Source organism: Amia ocellicauda, chromosome 14 (assembly GCF_036373705.1).
Source record: "Amia ocellicauda isolate fAmiCal2 chromosome 14, fAmiCal2.hap1, whole genome shotgun sequence".
Lineage (NCBI taxonomy): Eukaryota > Metazoa > Chordata > Actinopteri > Amiiformes > Amiidae > Amia > Amia ocellicauda.
The window spans coordinates 2,774,459-2,789,388 of NC_089863.1; the positions used below are offsets into that span (position 1 = coordinate 2,774,459).

Consider the following 14,930-nt stretch of genomic DNA (forward strand, 5'->3'; position numbering starts at 1 on the left):
TATATGAGTAAAGAATACAATGTAATATATTATTTTCTGTGAGTAATGACCAAACACTGCTCTTTTCTTTCTCTTTTGGCTTGTTAGTTTGTTGTTGACAGAGATTCAAAGTGTGAGAAAAGCAAGCTGGCAGTGGGGATGTAGCTCAGTGGTAGAGCGCATGCTTCGCATGTATGAAGTCCTGAGTTCAATCCTCAGCATCTCCATGGCTGTCTTTTAATGGAGTCCGTGCACTATGTCATTGGATGCACATAGCAAATACCGATGAAATCAGGATCCCGTGATTCATCGGTCACACTAGCGTGAACCTTTTAGGCACTCTCTCCCAGCATTCGTCCGAGAAACACTGTGTGTATGCATTTATTGTGAGAAGTGGAGCTACTAAGCTACTAAAAAAGAAGTGTTAACCAAGCACCCAACGATGCGTTTTCTCCCACTGAATTGTGCACCTCGAAAGTCTACCAAATGCAGACTCCTTAGCAAAGCATTGTCCCCCACAGGACACCGACTTATATGTTGACCCTCCCTCTCTCCATAATCAATCCATCAGCTAGGAACGGACCTAAATTCATGATGAAATTACATGTGCAATCAAAGCAAGATAGAGAGCATGCTGTGTCAGTTGCACAAGAAGAAGAAGACGAAGAAGAAGAAGAATACTTTCACCAGTATTCACCCGAGCGTTTCATCAACCGCCCTTAGGCCAGAGACCTCGTGTGGCAAGGGTAGCGCGTCTGACTCCAGATCAGAAGGCTGTGTGTTCAAATGACGTCGGGGTCAGTGTTTTGTACACCAGCAGTCACCAGTAACACAAAGGTTGCATGAGTAATTGCACAGCTGGCACTGTAAAGTGAAAATGCACACTCTTGTTGATTTTGCAAAAAGCATTTAAAGTAGCATGAAAGCGTACACTTGCCAGCTGAGAATAGACAGAGAAGCAAGTGTCTTTTGTATTGGCTGGGAATCAAACTTAGATCAACTGATCAGAAGGCAGCTATGCTAACCACTATACCACAAACACTTATATATAAGGTCCACACAATATGTGATTCCAGTCGAACTTGATTCCAGCATGGCAAAGTGGCAGGCAATTTGTTGTCCATATTGCAATCAGTCAAACATTTGGGAAGGCCGATTTTGGGAATCTCAACTTTCCTGTTCATGAGTGCGGAATGAAATTGTCCATTAGCAGCTTTCCAGATCTTTTTCGAAAAGGATCAAAAAACAAAAGGGTTTCAATGCATCACCCTCTGGGTTATAAGCCCAGCTGGCTTGCACTGTGCCACTCTGCTCTTAACACACACATCCACCTGTTACCGTCACAGCCAGTCCTATATTGCAATCAATACAAGTTTGCAAAGCCCTGCGTTATTTCCACTTTCCTGTTCAAGACTGCACACCAAGCTTCTCCATGCACTGGAGCAGCTTTCCAGGTTTCAGTGCTTTCACATTTCACCCTGTATGTGCTGTGGGAAGCATCACCTGAAAGGGAACATGAGCCAGAGAAGCAAATGCTCTAGGGGTGGGTTGTACTAACGGGATCAGATCTTGATCTTGATCTCAATTGTGTTGTACTAAACGGATCAGGACTCAATCTGAGCTCAGATCCGAGCTCAAAAATGATCGTGCTTTTGAGCAGGATCAGAGCTTTATCCGACTTTTTAACATTCAGGAAGTCTGTAGACTTCATCTAGTTCGCCGGCATCCAACACGCACACCGCAGCTATTTAAAGACAGGCAAAAGCCTTTAGAGGTTTCTTGGGAGGAAGACGTATGATTGCTGTATAGATTAGCAGCATGAAACATACTTAACCTCACAGACATAGTTGATCCTGTTTGAGGACCTACATCGAAGCGCAGTCATACCTTACCAAAACGTTTGGAGCTGCGTTCACCGTTGAGATATTTTGCAACTGGCAGGTTTCAGCAAATACTAGGTAACATTGTCGATGTAGTCAAGTCTGGTTCAGCACAGATAAACAATGAAGATGTGACTTACAGTTTTACAAAGATTTGCACTTTCAAATAAACAGTATCATGTTGAACTGTACATTCTTTTGTGTCTTCATGGTGAGGTGTAGTTTGTGTGCAATTAGGGATGTATTTATTTACATTTCTGTAAAAAAGTATGTTAAAGCTTCAGCAACCCCGTTGCAAACTACTGTAGCAACTCCACGGCTGTGCAACGCTTTGAGAAGCGCCCCTACACGCCATACCTGTAAGACATTTCTTAAAACTCACCTTTATACAAAAGCTTTTAAGGATCTCTCTTACTCTTAGTTTGCAAATTTTATTAAATACTCTTGCGTTGCTACTGTTGTGTTGCCTGTTTGATTTTGTATGTTCTGACTGTTTGACTTGTAGCGCTATTTGATATGAGAAAAGTGCATTATGATTACAATTGATTGGCTAGTTATTATTATATAATTTGTGTAGCTAAAGGAACGCACAACAGTGCAAGAAACTGCAAAGGTTGTGTACTTTGTGAGGTTTGAACGGATCTAATGTGCCCTGTCCTTGACGGACAACTTTTCGGATGATGGAATACAAATGATCGTGTGGGATCCTGTGGCAATGATAAGCAGACTGACATTATCATGCATTGGGAAACGTAGTGAACAGCTAAGCTTATTTCATTTATAAAGTCATCAGCAATAGCACAGCATAGTTTTGTCAAAGGTTTATGATACTACCAATAATAATAATGATTAAGGAGGAGCTGACAATACAGATAAATTGTTCATGAAACAGACTTCCTTTACTTCTGTAGCACATATTGCAGTAAACATATCGTCCTCTGACGAAACAAACGCCCTGACAAGCTCATTGAGCAAGAGATGCTCACGAGGGGCATTTCAACCACGTTAAGTAAATCAACAGGGTTCCAGCAATTAACGCCTTTTCCAAATGAATTCCAGACAATGCAGCTGCCCTTAGCTTTAACAATGGCTTGATTAGGTGGAATTTGTGAAACAATGAATTTAAACTGCAATTTGAAAGCTATAGGCACTTCAACTTATGTGAACAACATAATACAAAAATGACAGACCTAGCCCTCTAATTCACTGGATATAACAAACACATTAATAAATGTATCCAGGCATTACACACAACATACAAGCAGCAGATACCAATAGGGATGATTCAGCTGGATGTGTTAATTGAGAGATCGCAATAGCAGCTGTTTGTTATTTACGTCTAGCCCTATATAGAGCAGGAGCCGTGCCCTAATGATTATCACTTTCTGGGCTAGTGTGTCTGTGAGTGAACTGGGGGTTTAGTGGTTATTGCAGAGCTGTTGTTTAATCCTCTCTTTCCAGTGGCTTTGTCACGTGCTTGTTCTGTGTGCAATGAAGCTGTGCTGCATTGCTCTCTGCCTCTGTGTAGGAGTATTATTACCTACACCGATCTTTGCCGGCCGTGACAATGAGACTTCAAAGGAATCCTCCGACATCGATACGCTGTCCAAGCACTACCGCATTCTCCCCATGTTCATCCAGGCGTCGGCTCCTCTGGTAGACCCAAAGAAACTCCGGCCGGCCACTGGCAGCGAGCCCATGCCGGATGACCTGAGGCGCATCCTGTTCCCCGGTGACAACCTACGGAAAGGCGTGCATCCCAAGAAGGTCCAGAACCGAGGCGTTGCAGTGTGGGGAGACTACAGTAAGATGTACGTGGCAGTGCATAAGAACATCAACGGTTTCAGGTGCAGGCCTTCGGAGCTCATGCTGGGGAGCTGCGCCGTCAGTAAGACCACTGAGCACTACTACTACTTCATCTACGGGCTGAACGAGTGTGGGAACAATCGATCGGTAAGTAGCCGTGTGGATTCGCAGCTTGCACTGTTCCATGCTACGTGTTTTCTGGGAAGTAATGATAACTGGATAGCTGTGATGCTGGTTCCTGTATCTTCATAATGGCTCCTCCCTCTTCCATGGTGTCCAACTTAATCCTGTAGATCATTAATGGCCGACTGGTGTACTCCAACACTCTGCGCTACTCCCCGCCAACTTCTTCACACCCAGTAATCCGGGGCGTGTCCTTCACTGTGCCCATCCAGCTTGTCTACAACCGGTATGGATTTGCTTCCAGAACTCTACATAGCATTTGACCCTCTTCTAACCTGGATCCCAACTGCACCAGACCTGGTGCACAAAACCATGCTGTGTGTTCTGTGATCTCCCTCAGTCCAGCTGATGTCCACAACTTGCACTAAGAACTAGTGCCTATGAGGCTTCATCTGAGGTGTAGAGCAGTAATTGGAGGCAACTGGCTGCCTCCTTCCTGATCTGCTCTGCTGTACTGCCTTTGCAGGTTCCACTATTCCTACAAGATTGGCTACCAGCCCACATTCCCCCAGCATGGCAGCACCCTTCCAGGCATGGACAAATCTGCCTTCTTCAGAGAGCTGAAGAACAGACATGGCTACATCCTGGTCACCACCAATGGTACGGTATCTGTAACTTTGCTGGCTGCTTGTGGAAGGGTGTGTGTGCATGGATGTATAACCCTGCTCTGCTTCCACAGAGCAGTGGCTCAGACTCTCCCCAAAGAACATCTACTACCTGGGTCAGCCCATGTACTTCCAGGCCACAGGCTACTTTGCCACTGAAGGGCAGCGGCTGTTCATCCAGTCCTGCTATGCCACGGCCTCTCCAGATCGGCACTCTAAGCCCAGGTTCACCGTGATTGACAACTTTGGGTAAGGCCTTATTCTCGGTGGCTTAACTAGCTTTCACCCCGTCTTCTGGTCAAGATGCCAACGTCTCTGCTTGCCCACAGGTGCCTGGTAGACAGCAAGGCTGATGGGTGCCAGTCCAGGTTCGTGCCGTACACGAGGAAGGACGTTCTCCGCTTCACCATCGACGCCTTCCTGTTTCAGAAGACCCTGTCTGAGGTATCCAATGCATGCTGCTATGATGGAGCCCACTGTGTCACTTTTCCACCATTGCTGAGCCAAGATCGATAGGAAGCCTTTTCCCGAGGATGTGGGAGAACCTTTTTATAGTGATTTGAAGCCAATCCCTGTATGTTGTCTGCTCCCCTACAGCATGGGATGACTGAGCTGTACATGCACTGCACCATGACTGTGGCAGAACATGTGACTCCAGGCGCCAAATCCTGCACCTACAACCGAAAAGCTAAAAGGTACCTCTATTGCAGCAGCCTGCTGCTCTGGGCAGCCTGTGAGGGGGGGGGAAAAACAGGCCCGTGACCCTCTCCTCTTGTGAACAGGTGGGAGGAGCTGTATGGGAACCATGCTGTGTGTGTGTGCTGTGACTCCAGGTGTTCTGGGGACCGGGCAGAAGGTGGGTATACTGGTGCTATGAATCTTGGCTCCGTTCTTTGACTTGCAAGTGCGTCGACTTGCAGTCCCTCTATACCCACATGTCCTATAGACTAAGAACACGCACCATCCGTAACTCCTCAATCCTCTTTCCTTGTCTGTATTGACACCAGCTCAGAGGAGTGGCCTAGTGACCAGTCACCTGCTGCCCTTGGAGCATCCTGGTGCTAAAATGAACTCTGTGGAAGGATCCCATAGATCAGGGGAAGAAGGGAGCCCCATCCTGGAACCGCATGCTGAAGGAGAAGCTAGGCAAGTGGACTCTCACCCAGAGGAATCTGCAGCGGTAGAGGTGCATTCCTGGGATGTCTCTGAAGAGGGACCCGTGGCATCGGAAGACTATGCAGCTGAACTGTTTAAAGGTAAAGGGGAGTCTTGGGCGAGCTTTCAGGATGAGGATGAGGATGATGAGCGAGAGGAGTTCCATAGAGAGGAGGATGAGGAGGAGGAGGATGAGGATAAACGATTCCCAGTGTAATGGGATGGCTGGCAGGTAAGGGTCTTCCTCTCCTAGTGCTCCACTGCTCTGTTGCCCAGGCTACAGTGCTCATCTGCTCCTTCTCTCCCCAGGTCCCGGAGGAATTCCAGTGTCTGCTTGTTGCAATGGAACCAATAAACCTTCAAAATGCATCTGGGTCTCCTCTCTTTATTCCAATCCACTGCTACCAGTACTTCTGACATGAGGTCCCTATTCTGAGGGCCCCGTCAAAGGGGTGCAGTGGCCTATGATGACATGGGCTGAATCCAGCTTATTGTAGACTGCATGCATCATGGTTCCACCTGCATCACTTGATGCCTGTAGCGTAAGGTACACTTATAAATTTCAATGAAAGAAGTGAATTTATAGTATCACCTTATCACGAATCCTGGAATCTTGTAGAACTCAATCTCTGTAATACTTGGATGCAGACACCAATTCCAAAGATATAAATTGTCAAATTTATTCAAAACAAAGACTAAATGTAGCACTACACTAATTATACAAAAGGGAAAAACTAATAAAAATTCAACTCTAGATCAACAAATCAAAGACGAATCGTTTCCGTGACCAAACCAAAGACCATGGCATCGCATATGATAACACACAAATCGTTAAACAAAAAAGGTTATAAACACATTGACTACAATACCGGTTAGTAAGACGAAGGTGAGTCTCTCGTTAGTATTATTAGTCAGACATTAAATAACTACGCAGGTTAGTATTTATGTCCGGTAACTTCTCATTATATATATATATATATCAGTCTCATTTACGTTTAGGTGCCGAGAAAGATCCTATCATTACTTGTTACCACAATTTCCCTTAACTGATTATTATTCAATGATTAAGGATAGGCAGGGCCACCAATAATCTAATGTCTATTAACTTGTGTCAATTTCAGACTAAACAGTTAAACGGGAATGAGAAGATATTTCTCGGCGTTGACAGATTTTATTTCTAAAATCATCAACAAAACAGTTTAATGCAACACACATTTATATTTAAGAAAACTAAATGATATTACACATTCTAGAGTTATGAATCACAGATTAACATTTCTAATTGATTTCTCAAATGTCATGAATCATGAACGCCAAACTGTTAAACTTATCTGAACTTCGTCGCAGAGAGGCCTCTCTGGCTTCGGGCTCAGATAACAGCACACGGCACGAGGTCCGTGTGTTTTGGAACAAAGGCAGTCCGGTTCGGCTTTGTCCAAGAACTTCCACTCAGTCAATGCACCTGGAAGTTGGGGTTTCGCGAAAGTAGAGTCGTTTCCAAAAAGATTTTCCACTGGTTTGAAGGCTCCAAGGTTGTGCACAAAATCTTCTTGGCAAGCAGGGTCTCTCACCGTACTTATTTGAAGACAAAATCTTTGAGGAAAGCAGGGCCCTGTTTGTTCCAAGGGTCAAGTTTCTTAAGACTCAAATAGCTATTTAAATGACTGACACTTTCGTATACAGTCGACTTAGTCAATTGTCCAGCTGTAAAACTCCACTGATCAGGTGGGCACAGGCGGGCAGCGCAGTCTGTAAAGTTCTTTATTTAATAAAGTCCTTTAAAGAATTCTTCGTACGGCTCAATCTCCTTCTCCCAGTTTAACTCTTCTGTTGCCGGCAAAGACTTGGTTGGTTTCTGGTTCCGGTTCTGGCAACAGAGCTACAGGTTGAGCTGTGGCAGCGAGTTACTGGTTCAGGTGAGAGAGAGAGAAAGAATGTCCGCTGTTCCTTATAGTCTGTCAGATCAATAGGTGGTTGGTCCCTGAGTTCTTGAGATTGGATTTCAGTTTCAGCCCCCAGTGTCCTATTGGAGGGGGGCTTGATTTATGACTGATGTCAATCCATGCCATCTTTTGGAAATGCCGGTTGGCCTGGGTTCGTAGCTCTATGTCGGGATTTCGGCTCTCATCCACTTCAAAGAGTTTTTATCACCTACAGGCCCCTTTCTCCAGACATTTCACAGCAGGACTCTAAACCATTCGGCCCATTCTCGGTGCCATCCTCCCCAAAACTGTCACTTTGATGCAAACCAGTTCCAAGCTGATGAGCTAAGGAAATCTGATAACTTTGGGGGGGGAGAGGTCTTCTTTAGATCAGTGCTTCAGCTCAGAGCCCAAATGCTCTTATCCAAATACACCCAACATAACGCTACACACCTGTTCTGGTATTCCAACTGATGGAGGGTCTACAAACCATGATGCTTGACTAATTGAAGTCCGCCTATTGCCAACCACTCTGAAGATCAAAATAATCCTGCAGCCCACAACCCCAGCCGTACATTAAGAGGGACAATATCACCCAGACAGCTTAGAAAGAAAGGAAGGCCGATTGCTGTCAATATTTGTTTGTAACTGCTTTCCTGCTGGCGGTTAGCATTCTTTACCTGCCCTGGATTCATTCACATGATTCACTCTGCAGAGAGTGGCTGTCAAAATGGTGTCCAAACATTTAATGCTCTCTCTAGTTTGACCCTTAATAGACAAGGGGGATTAATTGGATTAAATGAAATCTAAACCCTGCTGTGTCAAGTGAGAGAAATGCATCAGGCAAGCGCAAATCTATAGGGTGCCAACTGTAACCCCTGAGTCCTTTTGCTTCAGAGTGTCCTTTTTCACAGCCTCCGTGTATTTTTTTTACCCACATTTCTATATAATGAAATGCTAAATCTCAATGTTTGGAGAAATAATTTTGACTGAATGCTTAGTTTGCAAAGCCCATATTTTGGATGTATCTACACTGTTCACTTTGAAATAAATATTTAACCTGATCGAGGAGACCCCCGAAATAAATCTATAGCTTTGCCCCATCGTGCCTGTTTTGGTGTCCATTTAATAACAAAGTGATCCAAGGATCCTATCCAGTGTGGTTTTGAATGTTCCCACATTTTCAGCTTCATCCACATCACTGGGGAGTTTGTTCCAGATTTGTGCCAAAAATGTCGGGGTGGGAAATTCTTTCAACATTGATTTCTTTGTGTAGTGTTGTTTTCAGCACAGTCCTCAAATCCTGTTGTCCTTGTTGCCACAACAGGTAAGTGTGTGTTCCTGGGTGGTAAAAGATCCCTTGTCAGAAGTGGGATGCAAAGCCAAGCCTCCAGAGGAATTTCATCAGAAAGCACAAACAACCCTTATATTGCACAGGTGTGCAGATCAGTGTGGTAGAATTCAAAAGGAAAGGTAGCTCCCACTCGTGAATAGTTACAGGAATTGTCCCGTCCGCTCTTGATCTTGAAACGGGCACATATGAACTCCTGTGAAATAACAAGAGATGGATTACTACCCCTTCTCTGCTGCAGCAGAATTTTACTACCTATTGTGCAGATCAGGGCTTGCGTTTGTCACCAATGTGCCTCGATTTATTTCTGAAATATAACTCCCAGAAAGCATTGTCTTTGTGTTTTTGAAATTGAATAACCTCAAAAGAAAGAAATGATCCAGTCAATTGATAAAAAAAGTCTAGCCGCTGCATTCTGTAATGAAAAAAAAATTAGATGACAATTACAATCAAAGCAAGAAAGAAAGCGGGCTGTGTTAGATGCGCCAGCCGGGAATCAAACCCGAGTCACAAGAATGGGAATCTTGTATGATACCACTACACCACTGGCGCTGCTGGGGAAGCTCTGGCTTGTGTCCTTGAAGCAAATTCACAAGACGTCTAGAAAACGTCCCATGGGGCAAGATGATGTCTTAATGATTATCCTTATTAGTCTGTTGTCGATCTGCTTAATTCGTACCTAGCCAATCACTACATCACAGGGGCATGGTTGGCATTTGTGGAAAATATATCTTCATGATAGTGCATCGGAATATTCAAAACTGAAGGATAGTAATGGGATTGGTAGCAGCCGATATTATTAATATTTTATGAACAACTCGGCGGTGTTGCAGGCTGTTGTTTTTGTGGATGGTTTGCTGGTCTGTTGTATAACTGCCCTGCAGAGACAATCAGTATGAAGGCGAACACGATTTCGTTAACGTGTGCCCATTTACAAGTTCAATGAATGAATACATAAATACAGCAGATCTGGGTTTCCCTCTAAAACATTAAGGACTGGTTTCATAAATGCGTCCATAAGTCCATAAACACCACGAGTGCAACGTGCACACTTTAGTTCAGATATAACCTGCTCTATTGTAGCTGCTGTTACTGTACGATTCATTGTGAAATGTGTGTATTTTGTATCAACTGCAACTTGCCCTGGTTAAGGACGCCTACGGTGTATATTACAAATATTACAAAAATTGTTGTTTGCAGTTACAAATCTGTAGTAAGAGTAATAAGTTAAGGGAGTCAAGTTGAGCCATTTAAAATACTAATCTACTAATGATGATTACAATAACAACAACAATAATAATAAAATAGCAAATATTTATTTTAGTGTTGCACATGGAAACGTTCTCTTACCGTAGTGTAATGCTTGTCTGAATATAATGTTGTCTATAGACGTTAAGCTATTCCTAATATCTCTTAAGAGAAACGTATTTATTACGCTGTCTCCAATCATCTAAAGCATACAGAATAAAATAGCAACAAAAGTCCTTTCCACACCAGGCTCTATCGCTCGTAGAGTTGCTTAAAACGAGACACAAACCAAACCCACAATTGCTCCGCTCCTCCCACAACAGGGCGTGGACTTCCGACACTGGCCTGGTTTTCCTGTGGCGCTTTATTAGAACAACAAGAGATAACAGTGTGTTTCTGTCTTCATTCGACCGCATGTGTGGGTGTAACTTTGTAATTGTTTAATGAGGTCCCGCAACGTTTGGGGTGAAATGCAAAGTAATCTAATAGTAAAGTAACTACTTACTTTGCCCAGGGAGTAATAAGTATTAAGTTACTGTTTATATGAGTAAAGAATACAATGTAATATATTATTTTCTGTGAGTAATGACCAAACACTGCTCTTTTCTTTCTCTTTTGGCTTGTTAGTTTGTTGTTGACAGAGATTCAAAGTGTGAGAAAAGCAAGCTGGCAGTGGGGATGTAGCTCAGTGGTAGAGCGCATGCTTCGCATGTATGAGGTCCTGAGTTCAATCCTCAGCATCTCCATGGCTGTCTTTTAATGGAGTCCGTGCACTATGTCATTGGATGCACATAGCAAATACCGATGAAATCAGGATCCCGTGATTCATCGGTCACACTAGCGTGAACCTTTTCGGCACTCTCTCCCAGCATTCGTCCGAGAAACACTGTGTGTATGCATTTATTGTGAGAAGTGGAGCTACTAAGCTACTAAAAAAGAAGTGTTAACCAAGCACCCAACGATGCGTTTTCTCCCACTGAATTGTGCACCTCGAAAGTCTACCAAATGCAGACTCCTTAGCAAAGCATTGTCCCCCACAGGACACCGACTTATATGTTGACCCTCCCTCTCTCCATAATCAATCCATCAGCTAGGAACGGACCTAAATTCATGATGAAATTACATGTGCAATCAAAGCAAGATAGAGAGCATGCTGTGTCAGTTGCACAAGAAGAAGAAGACGAAGAAGAAGAAGAATACTTTCACCAGTATTCACCCGAGCGTTTCATCAACCGCCCTTAGGCCAGAGACCTCGTGTGGCAAGGGTAGCGCGTCTGACTCCAGATCAGAAGGCTGTGTGTTCAAATGACGTCGGGGTCAGTGTTTTGTACACCAGCAGTCACCAGTAACACAAAGGTTGCATGAGTAATTGCACAGCTGGCACTGTAAAGTGAAAATGCACACTCTTGTTGATTTTGCAAAAAGCATTTAAAGTAGCATGAAAGCGTACACTTGCCAGCTGAGAATAGACAGAGAAGCAAGTGTCTTTTGTATTGGCTGGGAATCAAACTTAGATCAACTGATCAGAAGGCAGCTATGCTAACCACTATACCACAAACACTTATATATAAGGTCCACACAATATGTGATTCCAGTCGAACTTGATTCCAGCATGGCAAAGTGGCAGGCAATTTGTTGTCCATATTGCAATCAGTCAAACATTTGGGAAGGCCGATTTTGGGAATCTCAACTTTCCTGTTCATGAGTGCGGAATGAAATTGTCCATTAGCAGCTTTCCAGATCTTTTTCGAAAAGGATCAAAAAACAAAAGGGTTTCAATGCATCACCCTCTGGGTTATAAGCCCAGCTGGCTTGCACTGTGCCACTCTGCTCTTAACACACACATCCACCTGTTACCGTCACAGCCAGTCCTATATTGCAATCAATACAAGTTTGCAAAGCCCTGTGTTATTTCCACTTTCCTGTTCAAGACTGCACACCAAGCTTCTCCATGCACTGGAGCAGCTTTCCAGGTTTCAGTGCTTTCACATTTCACCCTGTATGTGCTGTGGGAAGCATCACCTGAAAGGGAACATGAGCCAGAGAAGCAAATGCTCTAGGGGTGGGTTGTACTAACGGGATCAGATCTTGATCTTGATCTCAATTGTGTTGTACTAAACGGATCAGGACTCAATCTGAGCTCAGATCCGAGCTCAAAAATGATCGTGCTTTTGAGCAGGATCAGAGCTTTATCCGACTTTTTAACATTCAGGAAGTCTGTAGACTTCATCTAGTTCGCCGGCATCCAACACGCACACCGCAGCTATTTAAAGACAGGCAAAAGCCTTTAGAGGTTTCTTGGGAGGAAGACGTATGATTGCTGTATAGATTAGCAGCATGAAACATACTTAACCTCACAGACATAGTTGATCCTGTTTGAGGACCTACATCGAAGCGCAGTCATACCTTACCAAAACATTTGGAGCTGCGTTCACCGTTGAGATATTTTGCAACTGGCAGGTTTCAGCAAATACTAGGTAACATTGTCGATGTAGTCAAGTCTGGTTCAGCACAGATAAACAATGAAGATGTGACTTACAGTTTTACAAAGATTTGCACTTTCAAATAAACAGTATCATGTTGAACTGTACATTCTTTTGTGTCTTCATGGTGAGGTGTAGTTTGTGTGCAATTAGGGATGTATTTATTTACATTTCTGTAAAAAAGTATGTTAAAGCTTCAGCAACCCCGTTGCAAACTACTGTAGCAACTCCACGGCTGTGCAACGCTTTGAGAAGCGCCCCTACACGCCATACCTGTAAGACATTTCTTAAAACTCACCTTTATACAAAAGCTTTTAAGGATCTCTCTTACTCTTAGTTTGCAAATTTTATTAAATACTCTTGCGTTGCTACTGTTGTGTTGCTTGTTTGATTTTGTATGTTCTGACTGTTTGACTTGTAGCGCTATTTGATATGAGAAAAGTGCATTATGAATACAATTGATTGGCTAGTTATTATTATATAATTTGTGTAGCTAAAGGAACGCACAACAGTGCAAGAAACTGCAAAGGTTGTGTACTTTGTGAGGTTTGAACGGATCTAATGTGCCCTGTCCTTGACGGACAACTTTTCGGATGATGGAATACAAATGATCGTGTGGGATCCTGTGGCAATGATAAGCAGACTGACATTATCATGCATTGGGAAACGTAGTGAACAGCTAAGCTTATTTCATTTATAAAGTCATCAGCAATAGCACAGCATAGTTTTGTCAAAGGTTTATGATACTACCAATAATAATAATGATTAAGGAGGAGCTGACAATACAGATAAATTGTTCATGAAACAGACTTCCTTTACTTCTGTAGCACATATTGCAGTAAACATATCGTCCTCTGACGAAACAAACGCCCTGACAAGCTCATTGAGCAAGAGATGCTCACGAGGGGCATTTCAACCACGTTAAGTAAATCAACAGGGTTCCAGCAATTAACGCCTTTTCCAAATGAATTCCAGACAATGCAGCTGCCCTTAGCTTTAACAATGGCTTGATTAGGTGGAATTTGTGAAACAATGAATTTAAACTGCAATTTGAAAGCTATAGGCACTTCAACTTATGTGAACAACATAATACAAAAATGACAGACCTAGCCCTCTAATTTACTGGATATAACAAACACATTAATAAATGTATCCAGGCATTACACACAACATACAAGCAGCAGATACCAATAGGGATGATTCAGCTGGATGTGTTAATTGAGAGATCGCAATAGCAGCTGTTTGTTATTTACGTCTAGCCCTATATAGAGCAGGAGCCGTGCCCTAATGATTATCACTTTCTGGGCTAGTGTGTCTGTGAGTGAACTGGGGGTTTAGTGGTTATTGCAGAGCTGTTGTTTAATCCTCTCTTTCCAGTGGCTTTGTCACGTGCTTGTTCTGTGTGCAATGAAGCTGTGCTGCATTGCTCTCTGCCTCTGTGTAGGAGTATTATTACCTACACCGATCTTTGCTGGCCGTGACAATGAGACTTCAAAGGAATCCTCCGACATCGATACGCTGTCCAAGCACTACCGCATTCTCCCCATGTTCATCCAGGCGTCGGCTCCTCTGGTAGACCCAAAGAAACTCCGGCCGGCCACTGGCAGCGAGCCCATGCCGGATGACCTGAGGCGCATCCTGTTCCCCGGTGACAACCTACGGAAAGGCGTGCATCCCAAGAAGGTCCAGAACCGAGGCGTTGCAGTGTGGGGAGACTACAGTAAGATGTACGTGGCAGTGCATAAGAACATCAACGGTTTCAGGTGCAGGCCTTCGGAGCTCATGCTGGGGAGCTGCGCCGTCAGTAAGACCACTGAGCACTACTACTACTTCATCTACGGGCTGAACGAGTGTGGGAACAATCGATCGGTAAGTAGCCGTGTGGATTCGCAGCTTGCACTGTTCCATGCTACGTGTTTTCTGGGAAGTAATGATAACTGGATAGCTGTGATGCTGGTTCCTGTATCTTCATAATGGCTCCTCCCTCTTCCATGGTGTCCAACTTAATCCTGTAGATCATTAATGGCCGACTGGTGTACTCCAACACTCTGCGCTACTCCCCGCCAACTTCTTCACACCCAGTAATCCGGGGCGTGTCCTTCACTGTGCCCATCCAGCTTGTCTACAACCGGTATGGATTTGCTTCCAGAACTCTACATAGCATTTGACCCTCTTCTAACCTGGATCCCAACTGCACCAGACCTGGTGCACAAAACCATGCTGTGTGTTCTGTGATCTCCCTCAGTCCAGCTGATGTCCACAACTTGCACTAAGAACTAGTGCCTTGATGAGGCTTCATCTGAGGTGTAGAGCAGTAA

At 43.9% G+C, this 14,930-nt stretch overlaps 2 protein-coding genes and 3 non-coding genes across 5 annotated transcripts; 4 read left to right on the forward strand and 1 right to left on the reverse strand.

Annotated features, from left to right (window-relative positions):
- The first annotated feature begins 134 nt into the window (after nt 1-134).
- Nucleotides 135-206, forward strand: trnaa-cgc (transfer RNA alanine (anticodon CGC)). The gene has a single exon. It is a non-coding gene; the product is annotated as a tRNA-Ala (tRNA).
- Nucleotides 207-3,229: 3,023 nt separating this feature from the next.
- Nucleotides 3,230-5,977, forward strand: LOC136768063 (zona pellucida sperm-binding protein 3). The gene is made up of 9 exons (XM_066722118.1): nt 3,230-3,812; nt 3,959-4,108; nt 4,292-4,448; nt 4,528-4,702; nt 4,783-4,897; nt 5,051-5,148; nt 5,236-5,309; nt 5,461-5,840; nt 5,918-5,977. Exons 1-8 carry the CDS (start codon nt 3,351-3,353, stop codon nt 5,823-5,825), a joined length of 1,596 nt encoding a protein of 531 aa, XP_066578215.1. The 5' UTR covers nt 3,230-3,350; the 3' UTR covers nt 5,826-5,840; nt 5,918-5,977.
- Nucleotides 5,978-9,362: 3,385 nt separating this feature from the next.
- Nucleotides 9,363-9,433, reverse strand: trnag-ccc (transfer RNA glycine (anticodon CCC)). Its single transcript has one exon. It is a non-coding gene; the product is annotated as a tRNA-Gly (tRNA).
- A 1,370-nt stretch (nt 9,434-10,803) lies between these two features.
- trnaa-cgc (transfer RNA alanine (anticodon CGC)) lies at nt 10,804-10,875 on the forward strand. Its single transcript has one exon. It is a non-coding gene; the product is annotated as a tRNA-Ala (tRNA).
- Nucleotides 10,876-13,902: 3,027 nt separating this feature from the next.
- On the forward strand, nt 13,903-14,795 carry LOC136767983 (uncharacterized). Its single transcript, XM_066722045.1, has 2 exons — nt 13,903-14,481; nt 14,628-14,795. Exons 1-2 carry the CDS (start codon nt 14,020-14,022, stop codon nt 14,778-14,780), a joined length of 615 nt encoding a protein of 204 aa, XP_066578142.1. The 5' UTR covers nt 13,903-14,019; the 3' UTR covers nt 14,781-14,795.
- Nucleotides 14,796-14,930: the final 135 nt, after the last annotated feature.

What these genes read in the sequence shown, in the direction of transcription:
- LOC136768063 (XM_066722118.1), top strand. Translation starts at nt 3,351, where the DNA reads ATGAAGCTGTGCTGCATTGCTCTCTGCCTCTGTGTAGGAGTATTATTA. An exon ending in CATCCTGGTCACCACCAATG is followed by an intron (nt 4,449 to 4,527) that starts GTACGGTATCTG and finishes CTGCTTCCACAG; the next exon opens with AGCAGTGGCTCAGACTCTCC. An exon ending in TTCAGAAGACCCTGTCTGAG is followed by an intron (nt 4,898 to 5,050) that starts GTATCCAATGCA and finishes GCTCCCCTACAG; the next exon opens with CATGGGATGACTGAGCTGTA.
- LOC136767983 (XM_066722045.1), top strand. Translation starts at nt 14,020, where the DNA reads ATGAAGCTGTGCTGCATTGCTCTCTGCCTCTGTGTAGGAGTATTATTA. An exon ending in AGTGTGGGAACAATCGATCG is followed by an intron (nt 14,482 to 14,627) that starts GTAAGTAGCCGT and finishes TTAATCCTGTAG; the next exon opens with ATCATTAATGGCCGACTGGT.